At 54.6% G+C, this 23974-nt stretch overlaps 3 protein-coding genes across 3 annotated transcripts; 2 read left to right on the top strand and 1 right to left on the bottom strand.

Annotated features, from left to right (window-relative positions):
- Positions 1–228: 228 nt before the first annotated feature.
- On the top strand, positions 229–6051 carry CSUI_003604 (embryo sac development arrest eda7; the record flags this gene model as incomplete). The annotated part of the gene is made up of 9 exons (XM_068063800.1): positions 229–1164; positions 1533–1694; positions 2397–2590; positions 3009–3104; positions 3500–4159; positions 4346–4574; positions 4933–5019; positions 5567–5635; positions 5926–6051. Exons 1-9 carry the CDS (start codon positions 916–918, stop codon positions 6049–6051), a joined length of 1872 nt encoding a protein of 623 aa, XP_067924226.1. The 5' UTR covers positions 229–915.
- A 2032-nt stretch (positions 6052–8083) lies between these two features.
- Positions 8084–15972, top strand: CSUI_003605 (heat shock protein). The gene is made up of 14 exons (XM_068063801.1): positions 8084–8285; positions 8856–8938; positions 9799–9921; positions 10325–10590; positions 10788–10898; positions 11026–11101; positions 11456–11719; positions 12783–12907; positions 13134–13245; positions 13717–13818; positions 14068–14220; positions 14521–14662; positions 15094–15191; positions 15379–15972. The coding sequence occupies exons 1-14, from the start codon at positions 8108–8110 to the stop codon at positions 15679–15681; spliced, it is 2136 nt and encodes a 711-aa protein (XP_067924227.1). The 5' UTR covers positions 8084–8107; the 3' UTR covers positions 15682–15972.
- Positions 15757–23945, bottom strand: CSUI_003606 (m protein; the record flags this gene model as incomplete). The annotated part of the gene is made up of 17 exons (XM_068063802.1): positions 23691–23945; positions 23416–23493; positions 22647–22845; positions 21903–22069; positions 21408–21629; positions 20981–21097; positions 20572–20751; positions 20219–20289; positions 19809–19883; positions 19108–19219; positions 18644–18913; positions 18305–18433; positions 17912–18080; positions 16833–16930; positions 16670–16724; positions 16349–16478; positions 15757–15928 (listed from the first exon to the last, which is right to left on the bottom strand). Exons 1-17 carry the CDS (start codon positions 23697–23699, stop codon positions 15757–15759), a joined length of 2253 nt encoding a protein of 750 aa, XP_067924228.1. The 5' UTR covers positions 23700–23945.
- Positions 23946–23974: the final 29 nt, after the last annotated feature.

The following is a 23974-nucleotide window of genomic DNA, read 5'->3' on the forward strand; positions in this document are numbered from 1 at the left end:
GCACGTCAGGCGGCCAAGCCTCCGTTCCTCCCGAGTGACGGTAGATGTACTCACCCTTAGAGTCGTTCATTGAGGAAAAAGTAAGCCCGCATGTCCAAGTCATTCGTAATGACATCGTCAAGGAGTCCTTTTCGAGCACATGCACGCCGGGGAATCGATGCTCGGACGACGCTTCGATTGTCATGCGATGCAAGACTTGCAAACAGCGAGGCGGCAGTTCCGTGTTGAGGTCGCCTTGGACTCTGACCCACAACAAGCAGAAAGCAGAAATCGTTGAAGACTCGCTGCGAGGCATTACGCTCACAGCGATCTTACACGGAGCGTCCGTTGCTTGTCAACGGCGTCGGGAAGTTTTCCCAGTTCGCATGCTGTCGTGGAAAACCGAGTACAGGCGGGACCTCGGATAACACTGGTTCTGTATTGCGTAGCGCAGCAAGCAAAGCGAATGTCTGCGACTTCACTTCCACGTGCAGCGCGAAGTATCGGACGCAGGGTTTGCCGCATAGTTCTACGACTCGTCAAATAGTTTCTCTTCCCCGTGCCGTGCGGTGCAGCAGGTTGTCCCGCAAGGTGTGGAGTGTCGATATCCTACAGCTGCTTCCTCAAGAATGGTTCAAGTATGATGGGCATTGTAAGTGTGAATAGTTTTTCCGGCCAGCCATCTTGAAGTGCTCCCGAAGGATGCAGTTTTGTGACATGGGCTGCCGACTGTCCGAGTCACAAGCTCCATCGTGATGCCGCTTTCCGCGTCCTTTGAGCTGAACTTTGAATCCGCTTCACTTTTTTTCGCACTACTGCAGCGTCAAAGTCTCTCGCCAATTGTATGCAGCGAGGTTGTCTGTTGTTGCCAGGTTGGCTGTTGTTGCCCCGCCTTTCGAGTCTTGAGTGCGCTTCTTTCGTATTAGCCCCTTCAGTATGGTTAAAGTCACGAGCAGCACTGGCGATGCAAAAGTCTACCACCTTTCATCGGGGCGGAGCCGAGCAGCTGACCTGCTCCCGCGGAGGAAACGGCGCCGACAGAGAGAGAGGAAAGGTCCTGGGGATGAACCGGAGGCCAGCGAGGTGGAGTTACTGCAGGACTTCGAGTTCAACATCTCTTCGCAATGCGTGAAGGTGTCTCCCGACGGGGAGTTCGTGACTGCCACAGGCATCTACCCCCCCGAGGTACACTGCACTCATCAACGTTGTATTTTCTACCCGAATGCTGGCCAGTAATGGACCCTTGCAACTACTTCGCCCGACTGGAAAAGGGTTCCCGCCAGTCCTGAGATTGTTCCGGAGCGTAGGTGCAGGCAAAATGGTTTGATCTACAGGGTTGCGAATGGCATGCTTGGTTTGGGTAGACCAGTACTGTCGCTCGCAGCTCGGAACGTGTTTTTCTCTGTCGCCGGTCGCCGCCGCAAAAAGAGTAGGCGGTGTGTGAACGCATCCGCGGGCTTGTAGCAGAACCGACAAACCCGGATGGAAGATAGCAGACGTGCTCTGAAGATGCCGGCGTGCGTTCGCCCCGGGGTCTTTTTTTTTGGCTGTAGGTGCGGGTATACGAGGTGCAGTCTATGGGCCTGAAGTTTCGCCGCGGACTGGATCATGAAGTCGTCGACTTCACTTTCCTTAGCGAAGACTACCGAAAACTTCTCTTTCTGCAGGAGCAGCGCCATGTCGATATCCATACCCAGGGTGGCACCCACCACAAGGTGAGGGCACACGCGGGTGTCACCGTAGCACCGCTGTGAGCCAGTGATGACTTAAGTGTTCAGCACTAGACGAAGACCGTCCGCACGCCTCAGTCGCGTGCCTGGGTTTTCCGACCCAGGCTGCGTGAGCCGTCTCTTTCTTGCTCAATAGCTTATCCTGGGCCTCCGATTTTCTGAAAGCATACCCTTCCACTGCCAGCACGATCCGACTCTGTGTCTGTGAGGAGGAGGCCTGAGTGCACTTTCTCGGTTAACAGTGTATGTGTGGCTGTGGAGGAACGCTCGCGTTCATATGCGTGCGAACATCGAGATACGTAGGCAGCGAGATGTTCCCGTCTTGCGTGACTCCAACCGTGGCCGGCAAGTGAGAGATGTGTGTGAGAAATTCCAAATCACGCCATCTACAGGTTCTTTCGGTTTCACCTAACATCATCGCCTTTCTTCGCGGGCTAGGCAGCGTGTCAACGTGGGGACGGTAAATATAACCTGTTTCGAAACACACGACATGTCGCGTTTAATTTCCTCTATCCTGTTGTTGGGCATGTGCGATATGGCAACGGGGCGGGGCTTGGGTTTTCAAGAAGGTCCCTACGCATCAGGTGGTGTTTGTGAGTTTTACAGTTCACCGCGTCGCGTGCGACAGTGCCAGGGCGCAGTCGTAGAGAGTTCTGACCTTGGCTTCCTGCGCTTGTTTTCTAACAGATGAGAATTCCCCGTGAAGGACGGGGGTTGTGCTTCCTTCCCAGTCTCGCGAGCATCTGTATCGCGGCGAGTGGCAGTGAGGTCTACATGGTGGATTTAGAAGACGGCTGTTTCCTTACACCGTGGACCACCGGAAGTCCAGCCAACAACTGCTGTTTCACATCTTCGGTTCTTCCCATCTTAGCCGTGGGCGGGTATGGTCGAGCCATTCCTGGTGTTCCGTGGTTTGACTTCTCACACAAGCGTTCTGTTGGGTGATGGCATGCCTTCCTCGCGGGCTGTTGGTGTAGCTTTGCTTGTGGCTCCTGTGCATACAGTGTTACTATCATCCTTGAAGCCGAGCCTGCCGGTGTTCGATTCTAATACTCTTCAGGTCCCTGTAGCTAGCCCTGTCACCGCAAGAAATGATCGGGAGTATCCGGGAATATATTTCTGGCCTCGGAAAGAAGCACGCGCTGCAGACGGCTGTGTGTGTGATTCGTGTAGTGGCGGTTGACTATCAGTAGTGGCTGCTGGATGCCCGCGTTACCGACCGAGACTGCCAAACTGCTGCAAGTAGGGGAGGCGCGGGAGGTGTTGCTTCGTGTAACTGTTTGTTTTGTGTGGTTACAGAGAGAATGGGGTTGTGGAGTGTTTTGATCATCGGACAGCCCGGAGTGTATCGGCACTTGATGTCTCCGCAGACAACCCGTCTACGACCGAAGAGGGGTAAGTGCAGTGAACTAGTCATGCGTCTCGTCTGAGGCGACACTGGAGGTGTTTAAGTGAGCTTTTCTTGGTTCCCTCCTTTGTTGGTCCGACGTAGCTATACAGTTGATCTGTGAGCGGTGGATATATCTACAAGTGGGAGACTGCCCTGGTTATCTTCTCTCCAGTACGGCCTGATTAGCCCCCGCGCTGCTCGCGTTTGCTCTCGTTTACTCAGCCAGGAAGGAGCTCGCAACATGATGAAGACGAGGTACAACAGCGTCAAATGTTCGGATCGACCTCCATGTATCGATCAGCCGTCACCATGCCGCAGTTGGTGATCGCTCACATGCTTCCCGGTGAACGGTCCTTATCGCTTGTGGCTTGGGGTTTTTGTGTTGAGCTCGCGCTTTCAGCCAAGTTACCTGCGGGGCTTTCTCGCCTGGCGGACTGCAAATGTGTGTCGGGACAAGTGCGGGCACGTGCCTGCTTTACGACCTACGCAGTCGGAGGCCTCTTTGCTGTCACTCCCACTCGAATATGGAGCCAATTAAGCAGCTTCAGTGGAAACGGATTGCCACGGGGGGATCTGGCAAAGCTGGCGACTCTCACTCGGAATCGATGCTTCTCCATGGTGGCCAAGCTGCCCAGCAATCGCCGAGCACTTCGGCAGCCTTGTTCCCAGCGGCAGGTGGGAGTTCACAGGGACAAGGCAGCCTAGTCGTAGCGAGCTGCGATCCTGTCAGCATTCATGTGTGGAGAGAATCAACTGGAGAGAAGAACTCCGATTTGTCCTGGCTGGTGTCCGATGCGGAAATACATTCGGTGGACCGGGAGTGGAGCCCGAGGAAGGAAGGGAGAGCCGAAGTTCTAGCGACAATCCAGGCGCCCCTAGTGTCTGCAGATGATGACGACAGGGGTGGAGCCAGCCAGAAGCACACTGGGGGCGTGCGGGACCAGCGCGTCGTGCGGTTTAACGGCTTCGCGTTTTACGGCGACTCTGGCCTTTGCTTTACACCATGCGAGCAGAAGCGCGTCGGCGTCTACTTTGTTCCGTCGCTGGGGATTGCTCCAAGGTGAGGTTCATGGTGGGTTGTTTGCGAGAGCCTGCGTGCTGTCACTTAAATCGTCTTCTTCCGAGCTGCCCGGGCCAGCAAGAATGGATGTGTGGCGTTGTGAAAGGCCGACCATGCTGCGCCTGTCCCCCGGCGATTGTACGAGAAACATCTTCTTTAGGCCTTGGGTTTGCCGGTGAACTTCAGGTGGTGTGCGTTCTTGGATACAATGACCGAGGAGTTGCAAGCAAGCAGTGGCCTCGTGTCATCGGACTCTACTGGCGACACAGCGGCTGGCGCACAGTACGGCGACTACCGGTTCGTGACGCGTCAGCAACTGGAGCAGATGGGTGTTCAGGATCTGATAGGCACGGGTTACGTGAAAAGATACATGCACGGCTACTTTATGGACTCGAAGCTGTATAGGAAACTGCAGGTGAGAAAGCAGCCCCGTTCTCGGCAGCTCTGAACTCGAAGGCACTGCTTTTGCTTGTTGATGTGGCCTTAGCTTCAACGCTGGGCGAGTCACTTGCCGTCGACTAAGTACACTTTCTTGCCTCCGACACAAGTCAGGCCGGCCGGTGGGGCACACGCGCTGTGTCAAGGCTTCTCACCCCGGCCTCGCCCCCTGGTGTACCGTGGTCTTTTACTTTTTGCGGGGTAGGAGCGGGGCTGTACAAAAAGAGGAAGAAAGTGGTCTTCGGCGAACGTATGCTCATCGCCTTGTTCCACCATCGTGAGAAAGTCCGTTCCAGGGCGCAAACTGTGCCGCATCCGGGATGCTTACTGTGCAGGAAACGTTAACGCCGTTTGCTTTCGAAGAGTATCGCCGAGAGAAGATTCGGCAAAAAGCCAGTGAAAGCGAGAAAATGAGGATTGAGGTGAGCGCCGAGTGCTGCACTGCCGAGGTGGCACACTTCGTTGCCGCATTTCTGCTTAGGGGTCGCGCATCCCTCCAGAACATAGCTGCGAGCAGACCTGTTAGGCAGGACTGCTATTCTGTTGTATTTTCGCGCGAGCTACTGAAGACTGGGGTGTTTTCCGTGAGCGGGGGTAATATCCACGGTGCTGCGGTTTTGCGGTACCTACCCTGGCGAGCCTGGAACGGCACTGTAGGGCAGTGAGAACCGAGATCGGCTTCCACTCAGTGAAGCTCTTCATACCTGCTTAGGGAGGACGCACCGCACGAAAAAACGTGTATCGATGCAGGCCGAGTAGTAACTTGTTGCCGTGATGAGGTGTCTCCGAGGACCAGCAGGCCGCGTCTGTATCGGTTCAAAAGCCAACTGACGGGACCGCGAGTCCATGGCTGTGATCCCGAGCCCATGAAGAACTGTTGCTACATTCGCTCAACAGGGCTTCCGCTGCGTACTGCCACGTGCTAAGCAGTGTCCGGCAGCTTGCTGTTTGCTGTCTCCTGGCGTTCAGATTCGTCACAAGCAGCCCAAGGCCAACTCGGCTTTGGCACGCAGGTTGGAGGAGACCGCACTGGCGGGGGTAAGTGCCGCGCCCTCGCGTCTGGGAACAATTCAGCAGACGTTGTCTCCTATCGTAAATCTACCGCGAAGAGATTTTGGGCCGCATCACGGCTGTAGCATACACGTTATAGTCGTCTCCCGTTAGGTGCATAGTGTCTGGTGCCGTACGCTTCGCGACTACGACGTACTATCCCGCACGTGCAGGGAGGCAGCTGGCAGATCTTCCCGGTATGGGGTGCCTTCATTGCGAAAAAGAAAACTGTGAGCGGTCTCGGCATGATTTTTGTTGCTATCTGTGCTTTGGTTCAGGCAAGTGCTGGCACCAAGAAAGGGCGGAAGCAGCAAGAAGCGGCCCGCCAGCTTCTTAAAGACGAGCGGTTTGAGCGCTTGTTTTCGAACCCGGACTTCGAGATTGAGGGTGACAACGGGGACTAGCAGCTTCGCTGCTCTCGGGGGCATTTCCGCTTTTCACTCAGCATGTGTACTCAATTCTGCTGATGAATACTGTCCCGGCTATTCTTATGCTCATGTTATCGTCAAGTGTTCCTCGAAGCGGAACGTATCACAAGCATTCCAAATCTCCGACCCGCCGGGCAACTCGAGCTGCCAGGCGGAACCTTCCCCGAGCTTTCTGGAGCAAGGAACGAGAAAACCAAGCTGCGAACGCACACACTGCACACCAGTGACTGCCGTGCACGGAGCTCGGAGGCAGGATTTCACCGATTTAAGAGGATCTGTCAGTGCGGTGGTCTGACGAGCGATTCCCGGCCCGGCCATCTGCTGGGGGGTGATGCCGGGGGCCCCTGTTCCGAACAACGTGACTCCGCTAGTTTTGTACAAGTACATCGGTTTGCCGCGCCAAAGTTGTTTGACTTGTCATTCATCTATACTGGCATAAAATATCACCGCTGTCACGAAGTAATCTCCGCGCAAGAAACCTAAAATCCGCCCCCCCCGCTGCCGGTGGGCGAACCCTCTTGTAGTGGGTATGGCCCTGGGAGGCCAACTGCGAGCAGGGTGTTTCCAGGTGTGCCTTCCCGTAGCTCAGTAGTGTTTTATCACGGAAGGGTACCAGTATAGGTCGTATAAGCCATCAGATCCGGAGGGAGTCACTGTGCCGTTCTGATGCCGGTGTAGAAGCAGCGCGTGCACGATGCCCCTGCCCACGACGCTTCGCCTCAGGCAGCATCTGTAGTCTCGGAAGCTGTTCCTTCAGCTTGCTCGACCATGGCTACAGGACTGCTGTTCGGTAGATGCCGGTGCGAACCCGCCCGTACCCACCTTCGTCCCGCCCACCTTGCTCCCGAGAAGCGCCACCTGTGTCTTCGCTTGAAAGGAGAGGTACAGCTACAGCGGACCCGCGTCTCCAGTTCACACACAGCTATAGCGTCACTCTGACTTACACACTAACGGTGGAGCGTATGTGCTCGACTTCTGCAACCGCTCCACGTCTTTCGGCCTTGTCGGCCTAGTTTAGGAGAAGAATGGCGGCTATATTTCACAAAGATGCGTCCGCTCGGTGAAACAGTTTGACGCGTGTTTTTGTGAATCACTGGGCGTTTACACGAGTAAAAAGGCCGGGTGCATGCACGGGGGCTGGTGGGGGTCCCTGGCCATGTTTCGTCTCACTGTGTCTCACGGTTCTGAAATCTCGACAGCTGCCAGCGGATCTCCGTGCCTGGAAGCTCTGCCCTCCGTCTGTACTAGTTGACCTTCTTTGAGAAGTGTGCTCCTCCTAGCTTCCAGGTTTCTCAAGCTCAAGGGGGTCGACGGCGTTCCGAGTGTAGCGAGCGTCCGTGCGAGCGGAAGTAGGCACCAGTCTTCGCCGTAACCTTCTCATAAGCTCTTTTTTCTTGACGCTCACCTCTCTACTTTTTTATTCTTGCATTTTACTCTTCTGGTAGGCCGTTCATGGATTGTGTCGCGACGTCGCGGTTGGGCAAGAGAGACGTGTGCGAGTATTGCGCGGCTTATCGAGGTCCCCTATCGGTGCATGTGCCGCGCAGGTGGGCTTGGTTTCGGACTGCCTCCCACAAAATACATACTTGCGAGCGTTAGCAGCTGCCGGTGCCTGATTGGTTGGCTTTTCCGCTGAGCCCTCTTCCCTTTCAGTATGGCGCTTCCTTCGGTCGGCGCAGCCTTTTCACGGTCAGTCAGCGGGGTCGCTCCCTCAAAAGCCCCAAGGCCCAAGTTCGTTCCGCAGGCTCTGCCCAAGCAACACACTGCGCGAGTCCTTCTTCCCCAACCTGCCGTTACAATACTGCGCGTTGTGAATGCAACGACCTCGTGCCCCACATCGCTGACGAGCCCTTCCCAGTCGCACGCGCGGAACCCGAAGGCGCGCAGCCGTCACTATCCCGCATCCTCTGCTTTCTTGTCTTCTTTATCTCCTGTATGGAACCGGTCATTGCCACGGCAGAAACAGGAATGGCGTGTGCGTTCACTGTGCACCGCCCGGACTGCGGATTCACACGGGGACGCGGAGAATGACATGAACAGTGTAGCGAAGGAGAAGGCGGAAGTCCATGAGTTTCGTGCAGAGACAAAGAAGCTCCTTCACATCGTCACACACTCCTTGTATACGGACAAAGAGGTGTTCGTCCGCGAATTGATTTCCAACGCAGCTGATGCGCTCGAAAAACTGCGATTTCTCCAAGCCACGGGACAGTGTATGTCTGCAGCAGCACATTCATTCCAGAAAGGTCTATAGGAGGTCACTGGCGTAGCGTGTATCCAGAGCACCGCGGTGTCGTTTTGACAGAAATAAAGTAGCACGGTCTAGCGTTTTCAACCAATGGTGAAACTCGCCACATGCCAGTATGGTCCGAACGGAGCGTGGTCACCTCCAGTATGCAGTGGCGACCAGTTCCTTCACGGGCGGAAGATGCTGGTTTCTGACTGTACCTGCTCAGGAAAGGAAAGCGTGTTCGCTCGTGAGTTGAACCAGCCAAACCGAGTAAAGCCAAAAGGGCTTGCATTGCAATTTTTGACGTCTCTGTGACAGTTCCAGCGCATATAGGCCCACCGCAGAAGGGGTGGGATGTTTCACGTTCCCAGCAATCCAGTAATAGAGAGGAAATTACTCTGCCACCGGTATTTCGCTTGGCTATATCGGAGCAGTGTTGGTGGTCAGCGGACGGCTGTGCTCGGCGTGTTAGGAGCATAGGACAGGGACTGAATAGATGAGTTGGTGAAAAGCGAGTATGTGCAGCGACTCCTTGCTGTATTCTGATATGTAGGGGGAAGCGACGGTGGGAGTGACGAGATACCACTACAGATTCGCCTAAGCACCGACCCCGAGAAGAAGATTTTTACCCTCAAGGTGAGGTGTACGCGGAGCTGTTTATCTTTTACGTTGTTGGGCAGGCAGTTGTCGGTTAGTGTGTGGCGAGCCTTCCTCTGAATTTTCGCGGTGTCTATAAGCAGGACATCCTGCAACTGGAAAAAATCCTGCAGTGAGGCGGAGAAAGTGTCGAGTGTCTCCCAGCTTAAAGCGCCTGTCAGCGCACGGCATATCGCGCGTGGTCTGCTGCGGTGACTGTCGCTCGTCCCCGAATCAACATTTCTTCATGTCAGAAGTGTGCCAGCCCCAGTGCGAGGACTTTCCTCCCGCATGTTGCTATTTTCGTCGCGTTACACCCTGCCGAAGTCTCGTTTTGTTAGCTTTGTGTGTCCATCATTTAGCCCTTTCTTTCTGTGATCTGAAGAAGCCTCGGGCTTGGAGTGCCGACTGGCAAGGCAAAGGTAGTCCAGGTGTCCGGACGTGCCCGCGTGGAAGGGCATTCTTCGGTCTTGAGACAGTGCACGGCCTTTTGGCCTGATAGGGGATTCGTTTTGATTCAAGGTAGTCGTGGGAGCCCCAGATGTTAATCCAGGTGTTTTCCCGGCGCCTCCCTAATTCGAAAGGAAGTCGCAGCTCGTGAACATTTATCGCCAGCAGGGGTGGCTCGCACGTAGCCCTCCCAGCACAAGAGGCACGCTGCTAGTGTTTGACTGCGGATGTTTGACTCCTCTGAAAAGGAAAAGGCAGGGCAATCAACTGGTGAGAAAGCCTCGCAGACGTCCCCGCGTCCTTGAACCTTGCTGTACACTGGAGAGACTTCGTCTCGGACTGTTTGATATTTGGGCAGCCCTTGTTTGTCTTCATACCTACGAGTCTTCGTTGGGCTATTTCTTTGCCAGGACACTGGAGTAGGAATGACGAAGGAGGAGCTGCTAGAGCACCTTGGCACAATCGCGAAGTCTGGCAGCCTCGAGTTCCTGATGAAGCATCGCGGCGAAAAGGGTGCCGATATCATAGGCCAGGTATGTCCCCCGCCGGTCTGAGCACTCCATTTTAGCTAGCTCAGGCAACCGTTTGGGTCCCTGAAGGAAGGTGGCGGGCGCCGCTTCCGAGTGAAGTGAGCTCCGGTGTGGTGAGTGTTCGCCGGCGATGTCTCACAGTGAGTTGTCCGTTTGCTTCGTGACGCATTGGTGCAGTTCAGTGCAGTGTGTCGGTCACCTACACCCTGGCTGGGTTCTGAACCTTGTCCGTGTATTTCAGTCGTACGTCGCCGTTGACGGCGTTGGGCGCAGTCGGTTTCTTTAGGAACGCCTCCGGCGCGTTTGCAGGCAAAATCGCGGGATCCGCCGGAGTCGTTTCTGGGCAAGACAGATTGTTACAGAGCGCGGGTGTCTGTTCCGTCCCCATGTACCTATTCGTATTCAGTTTGGCGTCGGTTTTTATTCCGCCTTCGTGGTCTCCGATCGGGTTGACGTGTTTACCCGGTCGTTCGCCGGAGGCGCGAAAGCGTATGTGTGGAGTTCGGACGGGACAGGCGAGTTCACAGTGAGAGAGCTCTCCGAGGAAGAAGCAAAAGAAGCAGGCGTTCAACGAGGGACAAAAGTCGTTTGTCACTTAAAGTCTGACTGCGCCGAGTTCTCCAACCCTTACAATGTCAAGAGCTGCGCCGGCAGGTTCTCGTCTTTCGTTAAGTGAGATCGAGATCCACAGCCCGCGCCCTCAGTTCATTAGAATCTGTCCGAGCAACAGTCGAGCCTCCCCTGCCCTTTTAAGGGGAAAAAAGACAGGCGATGCAGAGAGGTTCAACTAGTTGACAGCGGACAATGCGTGGGCATCTATTTCACTCTCGCGACTGGTGGATGCTTCTTCGCCATGTGTATCCTCTCAGCTTTCCGGTCTACGTGGAAGAAGCAGACGGGAAGGAAAGCGCAGTCACTTCGCAGCCAGCACTGTGGTTGAAACCTTCCGCGACAGAGGAGGAGCACAAACAGTTCTTCAGGTAACGGACGTCCCTGGAGCGAGGCGCTCACAGAGTTGAACTCAGATTCTCGGTGGGCGAAGAGTGGTCCTGTGTGCGTAGTTGCGCCACCGAGCACGCCTGGCTTGCACGATGCTTGTTTCTTCAGGTACCTGAGCAATGCGTCGTGGGTACAACCGATATACCATATACTCTTCCATGCCGATGCGCCTCTGTCAATCAAGGTGAGTTCACTGGCACAGGGGAATAGCATCTAGTAGTGCGTGTCGCCTTCCCGCCCACCGGGTCCACCCTTCCGGTAGAACTTTTTCTCCGTTGCCAGAAAATACATATCGGGCAGGGAAACTGCAAAGCTGAATGCCCGAGGTCCCTAGACGCTGGAAGGCATGACGGCGGACATGCATACTAACTTTTGGCACCGGGATCTTGGGTTTTCATGGTTTAGGGAAGCCGTGAATCTCCTCTCGCCGGCGCACCCCTCACTGGAAGCGCAAACAGAGCGGCGTCTACCTGACTGTCGCTTTGGAATGCGCAGCGTGGGCTGCAGTTTTTTACGTGCTAACTTTCTTTTTCAACAGGCTCTCTTCTACGTCCCGGAAGACCCACCGAACAAGCTGTTCCAGTCAACAGAGGAAGTCGGCGTTGCACTGCATTCGCGCCGCGTTCTAGTCAAGAAGTGCGCAACAGACATCATTCCAAAGTGGCTCGGCTTCCTCAAGGGCGTCGTTGACTGCGACGACATTCCCCTCAATGTCAGCAGGGAGAACATGCAAAATTCTGCTCTCGTGGAGAAACTTTCGCAGATTGTAGTTCGGAGAATCTTGAAATTCTTTGATGACCAGGTGAGGCCCTCGGGCTCCCCATTATTGATACTGCTTCTGACGCTCGGCACCCCTTCTTGGTCGGGGCGACCGCGAGACAACCAGGTTCTAGTGAAGCGAGATGGTAAAATACGTTCTCTCGTGCTAAGCGTTTGCAAAACACTGGCCTTGCAAAGGTCCCGGCTGCCGATTTTTACTGTTGCCGTTCCTAACTGGGGATGCGTGGAGGGCCAGAATGAGCACTAGGCACTCACGTCTTGTATGAATTCCGTGTCTTCGATGAGGCGGCGCCGGGGTCACACGCGGCACGGGGCGGGTGGCGTAGTCACTCCTGCTACCGCGGCATACCTCTGTATGGCTCTGTCCGCAGCAGGGTGATGGGCGAATGACTTTTGTCACGAACACAGACTGGTGTGTTTTGCTATAAAGCCGGCACCGTGAGAGTGACAAGGCTGTGTGACAACAATGATGATAGTGACAAGTAACTAGCCGAGTATTCATATCAGTGAGATAGATACCCTGATCATATATATAAAAGTATAGTCTGTGTACCTCAGGAGCAGTCAGGCTCATGGCAGCCAGCGAAGCTCCCTTCGTGGTCTTGGAAAGTGCTAAGACGCCGGCGCGAGTCTTGCGTCCCGTGATCTCGCCATTCCTTTGTTTCAAGCGGTCAGCACGTGACTGGGCAGCAACCCTCGTTCGAGCGTCACCGAGAACAAAACTCAGACGGAAAGGTTCCCTTTTGGTTTCAGGTTGTCTTCTCAAACCCGGCATCATCACATGATGCTGCAGAGCAGAGGGGGCGCGTGTCTATCATCGGACTCTCTGTTCTCACGCGTACGGGCAACCGCTTAGAAGTTTCTATAAGACGTTTCCCGTTTGCGTGGGTCGATGGACGACCCGGAGTTCAGTCAGAAGACAGCCGCGCACGCGGGAAGGGTTGGCGTGTGTTTGTGAGACACGCGAGTCGCCGGTTGCAAGTTGCTGGGTGACGTGTTTCAGAGTCGTAGATCTCGAAGACCTGTTTTCTGTCGGGTACAGACTGCGCCCTCAGTTCGTGCGAGTTGCGTGCGTGTAATTTCAGTCCAGGTCTGATCCGCAGAAGTTTTTGGACTTCTATCGGAAATATGCTCATCAATTGAAGGAAGGAGTATTGGATGATGTGCACCGGGGCAGCAAACACAAGGACAGCCTGCTAAAACTACTCAGGTTAGTGCGACAGCAGGGCTGTTTAGATCATAGAGGAGGCACTCAAGCCCACGCTTGCGTGCCGGGCGATGCTCACCTGTAGTGCTATGAAAGCCCCTGTGTCGGTTTGTCTCCTTGATTCGCACGAGTCCGACCCTCACTACGATTACTGATTCGCAAAAGCTGCACCACATGCACAGACGCGAGGCGTTTTGTCGATTGGTGTTTTCCGCATCGTTTCTCGAAGATTTCAGAGCTCCGAAACAGCAGATGGAGAACTGATTTCACTTGACAAGTACTTGGAAATGGTGAAGCCGGAGCAACAAAACATATACTTCTACTGCTGTCCGGGCCGCGAGGTCAGTCTGCGTAACTGCACGATTGCCAGACAACGGTATGTCGAAGACGCATGGCCGAGTTGGCGGGGCTTGCGGGCGGGTCCGCCCGGGGACAGGCTTTGCTTGCCCTTTGGTGCACTAGACTGCCGAGAAAGGCGGCACCACTAACGCTCAATGCCTGGCATACGTGGCGCTCTGAGAGTATCAGGCCTCACAGTCTTAGCACCCCGGCAATACCATTGATGATAGCGTGTCGACTGCTTGCGGTAGTTGCTCACTGGGGACTGTCGCCATCTGTTACGCCGTCGGTGATGGCAGCTTTCTGTCTTTCACGCGCTGTCAGACCGCCGCACGAGTCCCGGTTTCAGCCATCAGCAACTTGATGTACTCACTTTTTATCCGGTGCGGTGCGGATGTTTGTCTCTTACTCCTCGTGAAGTACTGCTTCTTTGCCGCAGTTCTGCGTTGTGTGTTTATTCTTGGGACGGCTAGACAGCTATGGCCTCGCCGTACATGGAGCAGTTCAAGGAATGGAAGAGGCCGGTCATCCTCATGACTGACGACATCGATGAATTTGTGGCCATGAACGTACAAGTGAGCGACGACCAACAAAGTAGTGAGAGCAGAGGCCAGCTGGAATCAAACCAGGATCTCCAACATAGTCAGGACCAAACTGCAAGAATGCTGACAGCTAGTCGATGCTGCTGAATGGGCACAGTGATGATCTGCCGCTGTTCCAGACAGACCCGTTGTGCCAGTTAGACAGCCGCTTCAGGAGCAGCTCATCTCTTTTGCACTTTTCCTGAACTACCAAAGCATGTTCACTGGCTGTGCGGCGTGCAGTCATACAAAGGGAAGAAGTTTGTTGCAATTGACTCACCAGAAGAGGATTTCGAGCCCCTTCTGAATGCAGATGAGGACGGAGAGAAAAGCCGGAAGCCGTCCAGTGCAGGCCTCGTAGGAGACCACCGGATTGAGCTTGAAGGTTTCGTCAAAGTGAGCGCTAGGTTCAAGTCGAAGACGGCCTCGCTCAGCGCAGCGTCCAAGACGCAGTCCCGTGGTAGTTCCTTTCTGAGAACGAAATGGTCCGCTCATTTGAACGGCACATCCCGTAGATAGGCACAGAGTGAGAGAGCGATATAACTACGTGTGCGTAATCGTGTCCTTTCAGCATGCGTACTCGGGCGTGGTGGACGAGGCTCCGAGGTTTCGCCAGGTGATACTGCGTATCACTGTCGTGCCAAGTAGTACCGTGCTTGAAACATCGCGTAGCAGCGTATCTGCTTGACTGCGCAGAGAGTACTAGGGAGCCAAGTCAGCGAAGTGAAATTTTCCGACAGACTGGTGAAGACACCGGCGCTTGTCACAGGTTTCCTCTCGTCTACGCTGCGGAGGATGATGAAGGCCACGCTTCAAGGAGCACCGGATGCTCAGCTCAGTGAGTCGCACTTGGCACCGGACAGTTTTTTTTTTTTTTCAAGATTCCATAGTGTATGACGTTACTGGAAGGACTCTCTGTAGACGGTGACGAGCGCCAGGCTCTGATGTTGTACTGTAAGGAGTCTGGCATGAATTTCTTGCGGCCCTCCCGTGTCGCTTGCTCTTTGACGCCGAAAATCCGACTGTACCAGGATGCCGTGACGCGACATGTGTGACCCTGTCCCCCTACCCCTGTCCAAGGACTCTTGTGTCCTGAACAATCCCGAGTGTTGCTGTGTGTTGACCTAGCTGCCTCAGTTTTTCCCCGGTTCGACACCACCCTGCACCCGAAAGCTGCGAGTGTGAGTGTACAAGTAGCTATACTGGAAGAGCTGGCGAGTTCCAAAATAACCACTGTGTCTTTGTCGGGTGTGTGGGCTGTTCCTGTAGAGATGGCGAGTCTTCCAGTAACGCTAGAGCTTAATCCAAACCACGAGATAGTGACGTCCCTTTATCATTTACAGCGGACGAACGCTGACGTGGCAAAGGTAAGCCGGTGCGGATCCACAGCAGTGACTCGCATCGGGGTGTACGCGGACGGGGAAGACATCGTTCCCGGCGTGTTGTCGCTGTAGCGCCTTTGCTTTTCCACTGGACTCGGTCAAGCTGATGACGGCAGTTGCTCCGAGAAAGTGCACCTTTTGGGCTTGCCGGATACGAATGTCTTCCATGCAGCTGCTCGTAGAACAACTGTTCGACAATGCTCGAATTGCCGCGGGCATCATGGAAGATCCGCGAAGTATGTTGTCGCGACTAGACCACCTGGTCGAGGTTACTGCACAGTACGCGTACCACTACAGCGAAGCCTCATGCAAGACCCCTCCTGCTGCAGTAGGTGGTGAGGAGGCAGGCGAAACTGGGGTTACAGACGGTGAACGTCCCTGTGACTTCTCTGCGCGACCAGAGCCTGGTGTGATTGAAGAGTCGCGCGAGGAAAAGCCAAAGGAGCAGGCGAGGAAAGACATTCTTTCTTGCTAGCTGATAGCATCAACTCGAGAATCGCCACGTTGCCGAGAAGCCTCACGTGGGGCGCGCTTGATCTACGGGTGGGCCTCACGGTGCTCCTCTCTCATTGATGCACGGTCGTGGACGCCTTCTTCCTACCAGACAACGCTTCTTTTTCATCCCTTTGTCACTGCAACATTGTCGCCCCCCCGCTATCATGCCTGCTGGTGTGTCGTGTGCTCCTGTTGTCGTCCCATGATGTGTTCGGGTACCAGTCCACCTGGAATAGTTACACAACATCAGGAGTGCAAGTGTACGCGGCTCTTAGCTTAGCTCTACTCTTTTGTTTGCCTTAGGAGATAGTACAGGTGGTCGGGTAAGCCAGCTGCAGCAGCCAGCAAGGATGGTTGCAGTGTACAACGCATCACCTCGTGTTACTTGGACATGTATTTCTCTCCCCCCATCCCCCGGGTATCGGAGTTGCTTCTTCTCCGATGTGTAGCTGTCGACTAAGGTTTAATCGACAGTGTCAGAGTCGCATCACGCCAAATTCGAGCATTGCTTAGGCAGTACTTCATTAGATTCATGGGGGAGGCGCCTGCTCACTTTGTAGTCAGGTATCGCCTCGTTCAGCGGGGCTCCTCTGAGTGATAGCCACGACGCTGATTCCATTCGATATTGCGTTTTGTCCTGCGCTCACCATGACGCTTCTCGCGAGCTTTTCAAGCCTCGGCGAAGGTGATAGCTGGCAAGGGTGGCATGCAGGCGCCACCAATAGCCCCCGCCCAGTCCTCGAAAAGTTTCAAGATTGTGTCGGAAGCAGGGAAGTCCTGTGAACACCACATTGGATAAAGAGGGAACGCAGAGCCGGCTACACTACAGTCAGTTAGCGAAGCAGTTCCCGCTCTTCCGAATTGTCTCCTAGCGCAGTTGACGGGACAGCTTCCACCTAGGGAGTCTCCGTATGCAGGGTGGTCCGGGTGTAGATGCCCCCATACCTGTTTTAGACTAGCAAGAGTACTTGCTAGACAACTAGCATCATTTCGGACTCTCTTGATACCGGCAATTACCGACGCCTGACGAATGAGCAAGAGGGTTTCGAGAAAAAAAAACGCGGGCTGTGAAGCGTAGTGCAGAAGTCGCGTCAAGACAAATTGAGATCACGTTGAGACATTTGGGCTCACCTTGAGTGGAGTTTCACCGTCCTCCTTTGTCACTGCGTTGAGTCTTTTCACCAAATTCTGATAGTGTAGGATACACGCCAGGTTTAGAGAACGTTTCACTGGAAACAAACCGGTACAAAGACGACCGCAGCACATCACGTGTGGTGGCGACATGCACCAGACAGCTGCCAGCAACGTTACCAATTTTGCCGTGGGCGGAGTGTAACAGGGGACTGACGGTTCCGACATACCTCGCAGCTGGACAGTTTGCGCTTCGATCTCTGAGACCTCATCTTTCAGAGAAGACAGCTGTCCGCAAATCTGCTGGAGCTGTACGTGCGTCTGAACAACGGGACCCACGGACAGGTGAAATGTGTGGGCCCTGGGCTGCTCGCGTGATTGTCATCGGTGGTGCAATGATGCGGGCCGTGGCTCACCTCTGTGATTTGTTTTACGAGATCATCAATCTCAGCATCGTGCCGAGCAGAATTTCCTGGAAACACACACGGGATAGTGTCCGATCTCTGCGAATCGCGCGCTTGACGGCCAAGTCGCAATCACATGTCTCAACCTGAGCGCGGCCGTCGTCGTGGAAGGCTCCACGCGGGGCAACTCGCTCGCTTCACAAATCTTCCCCTTCGGAGCTTTTCGGGGAGTTCGAACTCAACTGAAAACAGGAAATTACAGAGTGTTAGCGTAGAGCAGGCGACCGTGGGGCAGGGGTAGAACCGCAACAGTGGTTGTGACTTCGTTTCTTACCGCGGGCTTGCTTGAGCTTTTGTTTCAGTAGTGCCGCCTGGCGATCTAATGACACCCTAGCAAGAGCGTCGCAGTCTGTCTTCTGGCGGGGTTCATGCTTCAGCTCGATGAATTCCCGTTTCTGAATCGTCTGAGGATGCATCAGCAAATATCAAGAGGAGCTGAAGTAGACAAACGTGAACCAGATTTACTGGCGCGCGCAGGCTGCTAATTCGCAGAGAAAGGCACGGAAGGTACTCGCGAGGCGTCCTGCGGAGGTAGCCAGCACATACATACACGTGGAAGGCAAGAATAGCGGTGCGTGCTGAGTTTCCTGCTTGGCAGTCAGTGCCAAGCAACACTGTCGAACAACCCCGCCGAGTTCCGAGACTTCTGATAACTCTTTCCCTTGGACTCACGAAGGTGGCTCACCCGCTGCATCTCACTTAGCAGCTGCTCTTGGTACTTCTTTAACTGTTCGAGCCGAAGCTGCATGCGATGAATTTCTTTGTTCATCGCCGTCAGTTCACTCTTGAGCACACATCCCACGAACAGCAGAAACATCCTGAGGACCCCTTAGCTGATGGCACTTCCTGAAGAAGTAGAGACCCCGCTAGGCCCCTGCAGTCGAACCTATCGGACACGCGCCCCCCACAACTCATGCCGCTGGACTAGTGCTTGCTTCGCGAGGAATCGGCCACGACAGCATGGAAGAACTGTCAGAAGCACGCGCCGTCCGGCTACCAACTGCGGACCTGGCCCACTGCTGGGTCCAGAGCTTCGTGCATCTCCTTCTCAAGAAAGATTTTTCTTTCCCACAGCATAATCTGTCTTTCCGCCTCGATAAGCTCCTCTTCAAGCTTCGCCTTCTCTTCTTTAATGTTCTGTGGGGGACAGCGGCGGCACACCGAGGCCTCGGGGACCGATTCAGCCCTTTCCGAACGTACTGCGCTCCTGCTCGTAGTGTTACCATTCTCATTGACAGTGGCCGAAAGAGTGAGCTTACTTTTTACACCATAAGCTGTAACGTCACCACCAGCCATTCCATACATACACTATGTGCCAGCCTTCTACTCTCGCTTAAGTCGCCTGACCTGAACGCTTCCGTCAATCTCCCTCTCGAGCTTCTCATGCTCCAACATACGACTGTCGAATTCTTCAGCTAGACTCCGGGTTTCTCGCTCTATCGCTTCTCGCTTGCTCAGCTGTTTCACGATCAGCTGGTTCACACGGCTCATTTCGGTTCGCATGTCCTTGATGGCACCTTGCATTTCTCTGAGCTCTTTTTGGTTCAACGCAATCTCGGCAAAAAGACGAATCTTCTTTTGCTGCAAAATCAGCTGCTCGTCTTGACGTGCTGATATCTGAGCGCCCAAGAGCGACAAAGAGTGACTCGCCTATGGTGGTCACACTGTTTGGAAGCCCGAAGCGAAAAGCATTGTCGTACCAGCCCCTTGAAGTTGGGTGTACGAGAGCAATGGGGTACTGTTCGAGCTCAGAAAGGCATTGCCCGTTGTCAGACGATCTTCCGTTCAGGGTGACACTGCACTCCACTAACCTCCTCTTCTACCGCCGAGGTCTTGTTCTGAATGATGATGAGCTCGGTTTGCTTTTTCATCCATCTGCTTTGCATATCGGCCCCTTCCTTGCTCTTCGCCGTTATTTGCTTCCTGTGTCAAGGCGCAACCAGAAGTAAGTACAACTGAAGCTACGGCGCGGTTGTGTTCTGAGCTGTCGACTCCGTACCCGTTGTGGAGATCGCAACCACTGGAATACATCTGCTGGACACTCGGCACGGCCTGGACAGGGGCACTGCTCTGGGAACCACTGGGGCCACTCGAGACTCCTGGGGCTGCCTCGGACGGCGCGAGGCGTTCCGTGCTAGCTCTCCTCCTGCTGAAAGCGGCTGACGGGGGAAAAAAGGTGCGGTCAGTGGCCGTGTCAGCCGGCAACATCGGGGAGAGCCGAAAGCTAAACGCTCTAAGGCGTGATCGACCGGGCACTCAAAGCGTCCGTTGCAGTGTCGCGAGTGCCGTGGCCAGCCGGAAGAGTGCCAGTAGACAAGCAGAAGCGACACCATTCCTGAAAATTAAGAGCCACTCTCTCCAAAGATACCATAGAGAGTTTATTTCTCTAGTGTCCTCAGTCCCCGGTTCAGGTCTGTGTGCGCGCATTATGGAGGCCGCTGCAATTTACTGGCTCCTCTTTCGTGAGCAGCATGGGACACACGATGCCCAGAGTATCCGCCACGCCTCCTACCTCATGCTTTTTATTTTGGCCTCCAGGGGCCCCGTACTCTCGTCATCAAACTTGCTCCTCTTATCGTCGTACTCTCTGCGGACGGGGACACCCCGTGCAGCAATGTCGACAACGCGCGCGTGTGGCTTGGACTGCCAGCGCACTGGTTCCTAGACTCCGGAGACCCTTGGTTATTTTAGCTACTATACCGTGTGTTCGTGCCCGCGAGGTTCCTCGCAAGCGAAGCACGGTTCGCGCTGGGGCTGGCTGGCGGGGCCTAGCTGGAGGAGGGCAGAGTCTGTCCCCGTGGGGGGTAACTTCACCGTATGCACGCGGTCACTTGAAACGAATAAACAGAGGCTGCACAAACAACTACAGCCCAGAGGGGCTCAAGGGGTCATGCACTGGGCCTTCTTTCGCCAGCAACCCACTTGTTCAGTTTCTCAACTGTCTGCTGTTTCTTGTCGATTGCAATGTGTCCCTTCTTGATCTCCGCTTCGTACTGAAGGCATGGCCGTTTTCACGATTCGTGGGTACAGCGCGCACTCAACAGGTCAGGTTACGATAGTCTCTCCAGAGAGCAATACTCGGTGCGACGCGCTGAAGCCGAGGGGTCCGGGTACGGACCGGTCCGCTCTCCAGCCTGTTCCTCGGCGTCACTAGCGATGAGTTCCCTAGCAAATGAGACAAGCGTTGTTAACAGCTTTGGGCGCAGCATGACTCCAATGCCATAGGAATGACCAAGCTGACCACACTCTCAGGAAGGCAGCGTTTCCACCCTGACCTGGTCAATAAGTCTTTCTTTTTCCTCGAGCGCACCCTGTATCTGCTTCAAGTCTTCTTTCAAAACAGAGTTCCTCGCTTTCGCTTCGAGAGCTTCTACCCTGGTGCGAGCCGTATCGTTCTGAATTTGTCCAAACTCATCCTCTTTCCTCTTACAATACCCGTGTAGCTTCTGAGCTCGCTGGTTTCGTTGTTGGCAGACAACACAGTCGAAAAGGTTGCACTTGATTGTTTTGCGACAACGCGCTACGGAATCTTTCTGACGTCGCCAAGCAGGGGCGGCGTCCGGGGGGAACAGTATGGCTGACGGAGCAGGAGCGTGGCTACGAGCAGTCCATCTTGGCGGGGAAGAAAAGTGGGAAACGAGACCAAACCAGGTAGTTCGCCCACAGTCAAAGGAGGGAACCTACTTTAGAGGTACTTGCGGCTGCCCGGTTCAATGTAGCTTGGGTTGAGAGAAGTGCAACAATCTGTTCTGTCAGCGAGGTGTTCTCCTGGCTTGTCTTCTTGATGTTGGTTTCCACCAGCTACAGTTTTTTGCGATCCACACAGACAAAGTAAAGCAGAAATTTTCGGTTGTCTCATTTGTCTCCGTCCCGAGGGGCGCAGTCTTGCCAGAGATGCCCGGCCACCGTCGTGGTAGAATTGGCGCCGACGCTTCACAGAGCGTGTAGAAGGGCGTAGTTACCGGTGACAGGTCACTGCTTCCATTTTCCTAGGTCTGCCTTGTAGCTGAACTGGCCGCGTGATCGCATCCATGTGCCCCAGTATACATAGCCCGCATCAACATTACAGCGAAGCCGCGGACTGAGGGACAAAGGGACAAGCCAGGCTGACCTTGACTTGATTGCGCAACTGAGAGACAGTCAGTTCTGCACGCGATCCTTCTTGGAGGGCGTACTGTACAGACTTCTGCACGGCACTGTTTTGTTTCTCCGCCATCTCGACGTTCGCTTCGACGGTGGCGATCTGGGTCTGGATTGTCTCCGCTTGGCGTGTGTCGATGTTATACTGTGCTGTGAGATTTTCGTTATGCTCTTGAGCTTCGCGCATTGTCGCCTGGAGGGAGCAACGATCGAACTTTCTACGGGGACCCTGGAGATCCGTGGCACGGGAAGCAGCCGGGTCTCAGCGGGGAGCGCAGCAACGCCATCAGACTGATTAGAGGTGACCACTAGCCTACTGGTCGTCTTCAGCTGAAACTATTCAGTCCATGTAGGGGCCGCACATCCAGCAGCGAGTAACGTCCCGCACCCCGGACTCCTTGACTAAACTGTTCGGACACCCTTGAGTCCGTGTTTCTCCGGGATCCACGAACGACTGTCACCTTACCTGTACCCCTCTCATTTCGGCTTCGATCTCTAGCTCCCTCTCTTCCTGTTTCCTAACCATCTGTTTGATGGCTTGTAGAGCCTCCTCCCTGCGTTTCATTCCGATGACACTGGACTTCCACTGCTGGAGGACCCGTTGTTTGTCCGCGGCTATCGCCTCCACCTCTCCTGGGACGCAGTAAAGGTAAGATACTACTCGAGTTCCTGCGTTGCCGATTTTCACTCGCGGTCCCGCCCAACGCGCCTCTACGCCGCGACCAAGTGGTGCGAAGGCTGCCATCGACATATCCAGTTACACCATCGTTTCTTTCCTACCATAAACGCCTTTTCTTCCATTACAGAGATCTGGGCATGCGGTCCGACAGTCGGCGTGTGAACATGCAAGGGGTACGCCTCACTGTGCTCCATGAGCTGTCCAGGCACTCCCATCAGACTGCTTCTCCCGGTTTTTTTTTTCATCCGACCATGTGCCATCCCGCCTCCCCCTATTATTCCAAGCAGATCTCCCATCCATGCAACCTCATTTCACTTCTTCTGTAGCACACCTGAACATCTGTTACCGTCCTCCCCTCTCGGAGACACGCCCTTCCTCGCCGGTGGCACGTGGATACCTCGGATCAGAGGTGGCCTTCTGTTTTTCCGTGCGCTATAGCTACGGCGTTACAGCGACACGCTGACTGTTGGCGTCGCCTGTACAGGGTCCTAGTGGTCCACGGCTGTCGGCCTGATGGGGCTATGTGCTCACGGTGAGCTTCCTGAAGGGCAGCCCTGGCAGCGTCTGTCTCGGTCAGCTGCGCAGCAGTCTGCGACTCGTAAAGACCCTTCTGTTCCGTCAGGTCCCGAATTCTCTCATTTAAGCTGTCGATGAGAAAGTCTTGGTGCATCTTCTCCGTTTCCCGCCTTTGTAAGGTTGTATTCTCCTTGTAAGTTTCTCGGCGTTTCAGCTGGAAAGGTCACCGGCAGAATGTGAACATCCCACTCGTGCCCCCAGAGCTCTAGGGCACTACAACCGACGCCCCATAAGGGTCCACCTGAGTTGACGGGGGAGTGCCAGAGGGACCAGAGTGGTATCGTAAGAGCCTATTCACGCAGGGCTGCCTGCAAAACAGTTATCTCTTCTGTTAAGATCTGAACTATCAGACCGTGAGTGGCATCAAGTGAGAGCCCCGAGCCCCTATAAATCCTGGGAACACTTTGAGCGCCCGTGCCGGGTTGCCTGTTGCTGGACAGTACATTTGAGGTTTCGGGCGGTAGAGAAGGCTGCGATGAAGCAGCGATGCCGAACGAGACTCCGTGCTAGTTCTGTGTGTGTGCAGTGATATCTGATGAAAGTAGTTGGGGGGCAAGGCTGATTGCGTCGGCGCAGTAAGATCCCATTCGTCAGCAGGCCGGGTGGCACCAGATCGGACACTTGCCTTGATGCTTGCTTCTAGCTGCTCATTGTATGTTTGGGATTGATGCAGTGCGAACTTCAGCTCATTCAGCTGGTGCCGGGCCGTATTCAGCTTTGCAACGAATCCGTTCATCTGTTGTTGTTTCAGTCGAAATTCCTGACTGCTTTTCTCAAGGTGCGCCTCCGCTTCTTTTCTTCTCTGCGTGCCATCAGCAGGGAAGCTGCGCAGTACTCGGCACTCCAGGTCGCATCAGGAGCGGCAGGTTTTGTGTGGCACGTGAGAGCCTTTTGTCAACAGTCATGGATCACCGCAGCCATTTCAGTACGCTGCATCCGGCACTGGATGGCGTGCAGAGACGCCCCTGAACTCTTCCGTCCACACAGAGCAAATCCTACTGCTTTCATTTTTTCTTCTGTCTTGCTCAGTCGTCCGAGGTTCTGCTGGTGCCTTATCAGCTCCTGCTGTGCACTGTAAAGCCGCAGACCCAGCTCGTCATGCAGTTGTGCCAGTCGCTTGTCTTGCTCTTTCTTCTCTTCCAGAACAAGGGTTAGTGCTCTCTTTTGAGCGGACAATTGTTGGTGGAGGGTTTGTTGGACCCGCTCTAGTAGCGGGTGATCCGATGCTATCAGCGGCGCGGTTTCGAGAGGAACATCTGCCAAACCAGACACCGAAAAAATCC

This window comes from Cystoisospora suis (genome assembly GCF_002600585.1).
Source record: "Cystoisospora suis strain Wien I chromosome Unknown contig_1632, whole genome shotgun sequence".
Lineage (NCBI taxonomy): Eukaryota > Apicomplexa > Conoidasida > Eucoccidiorida > Sarcocystidae > Cystoisospora > Cystoisospora suis.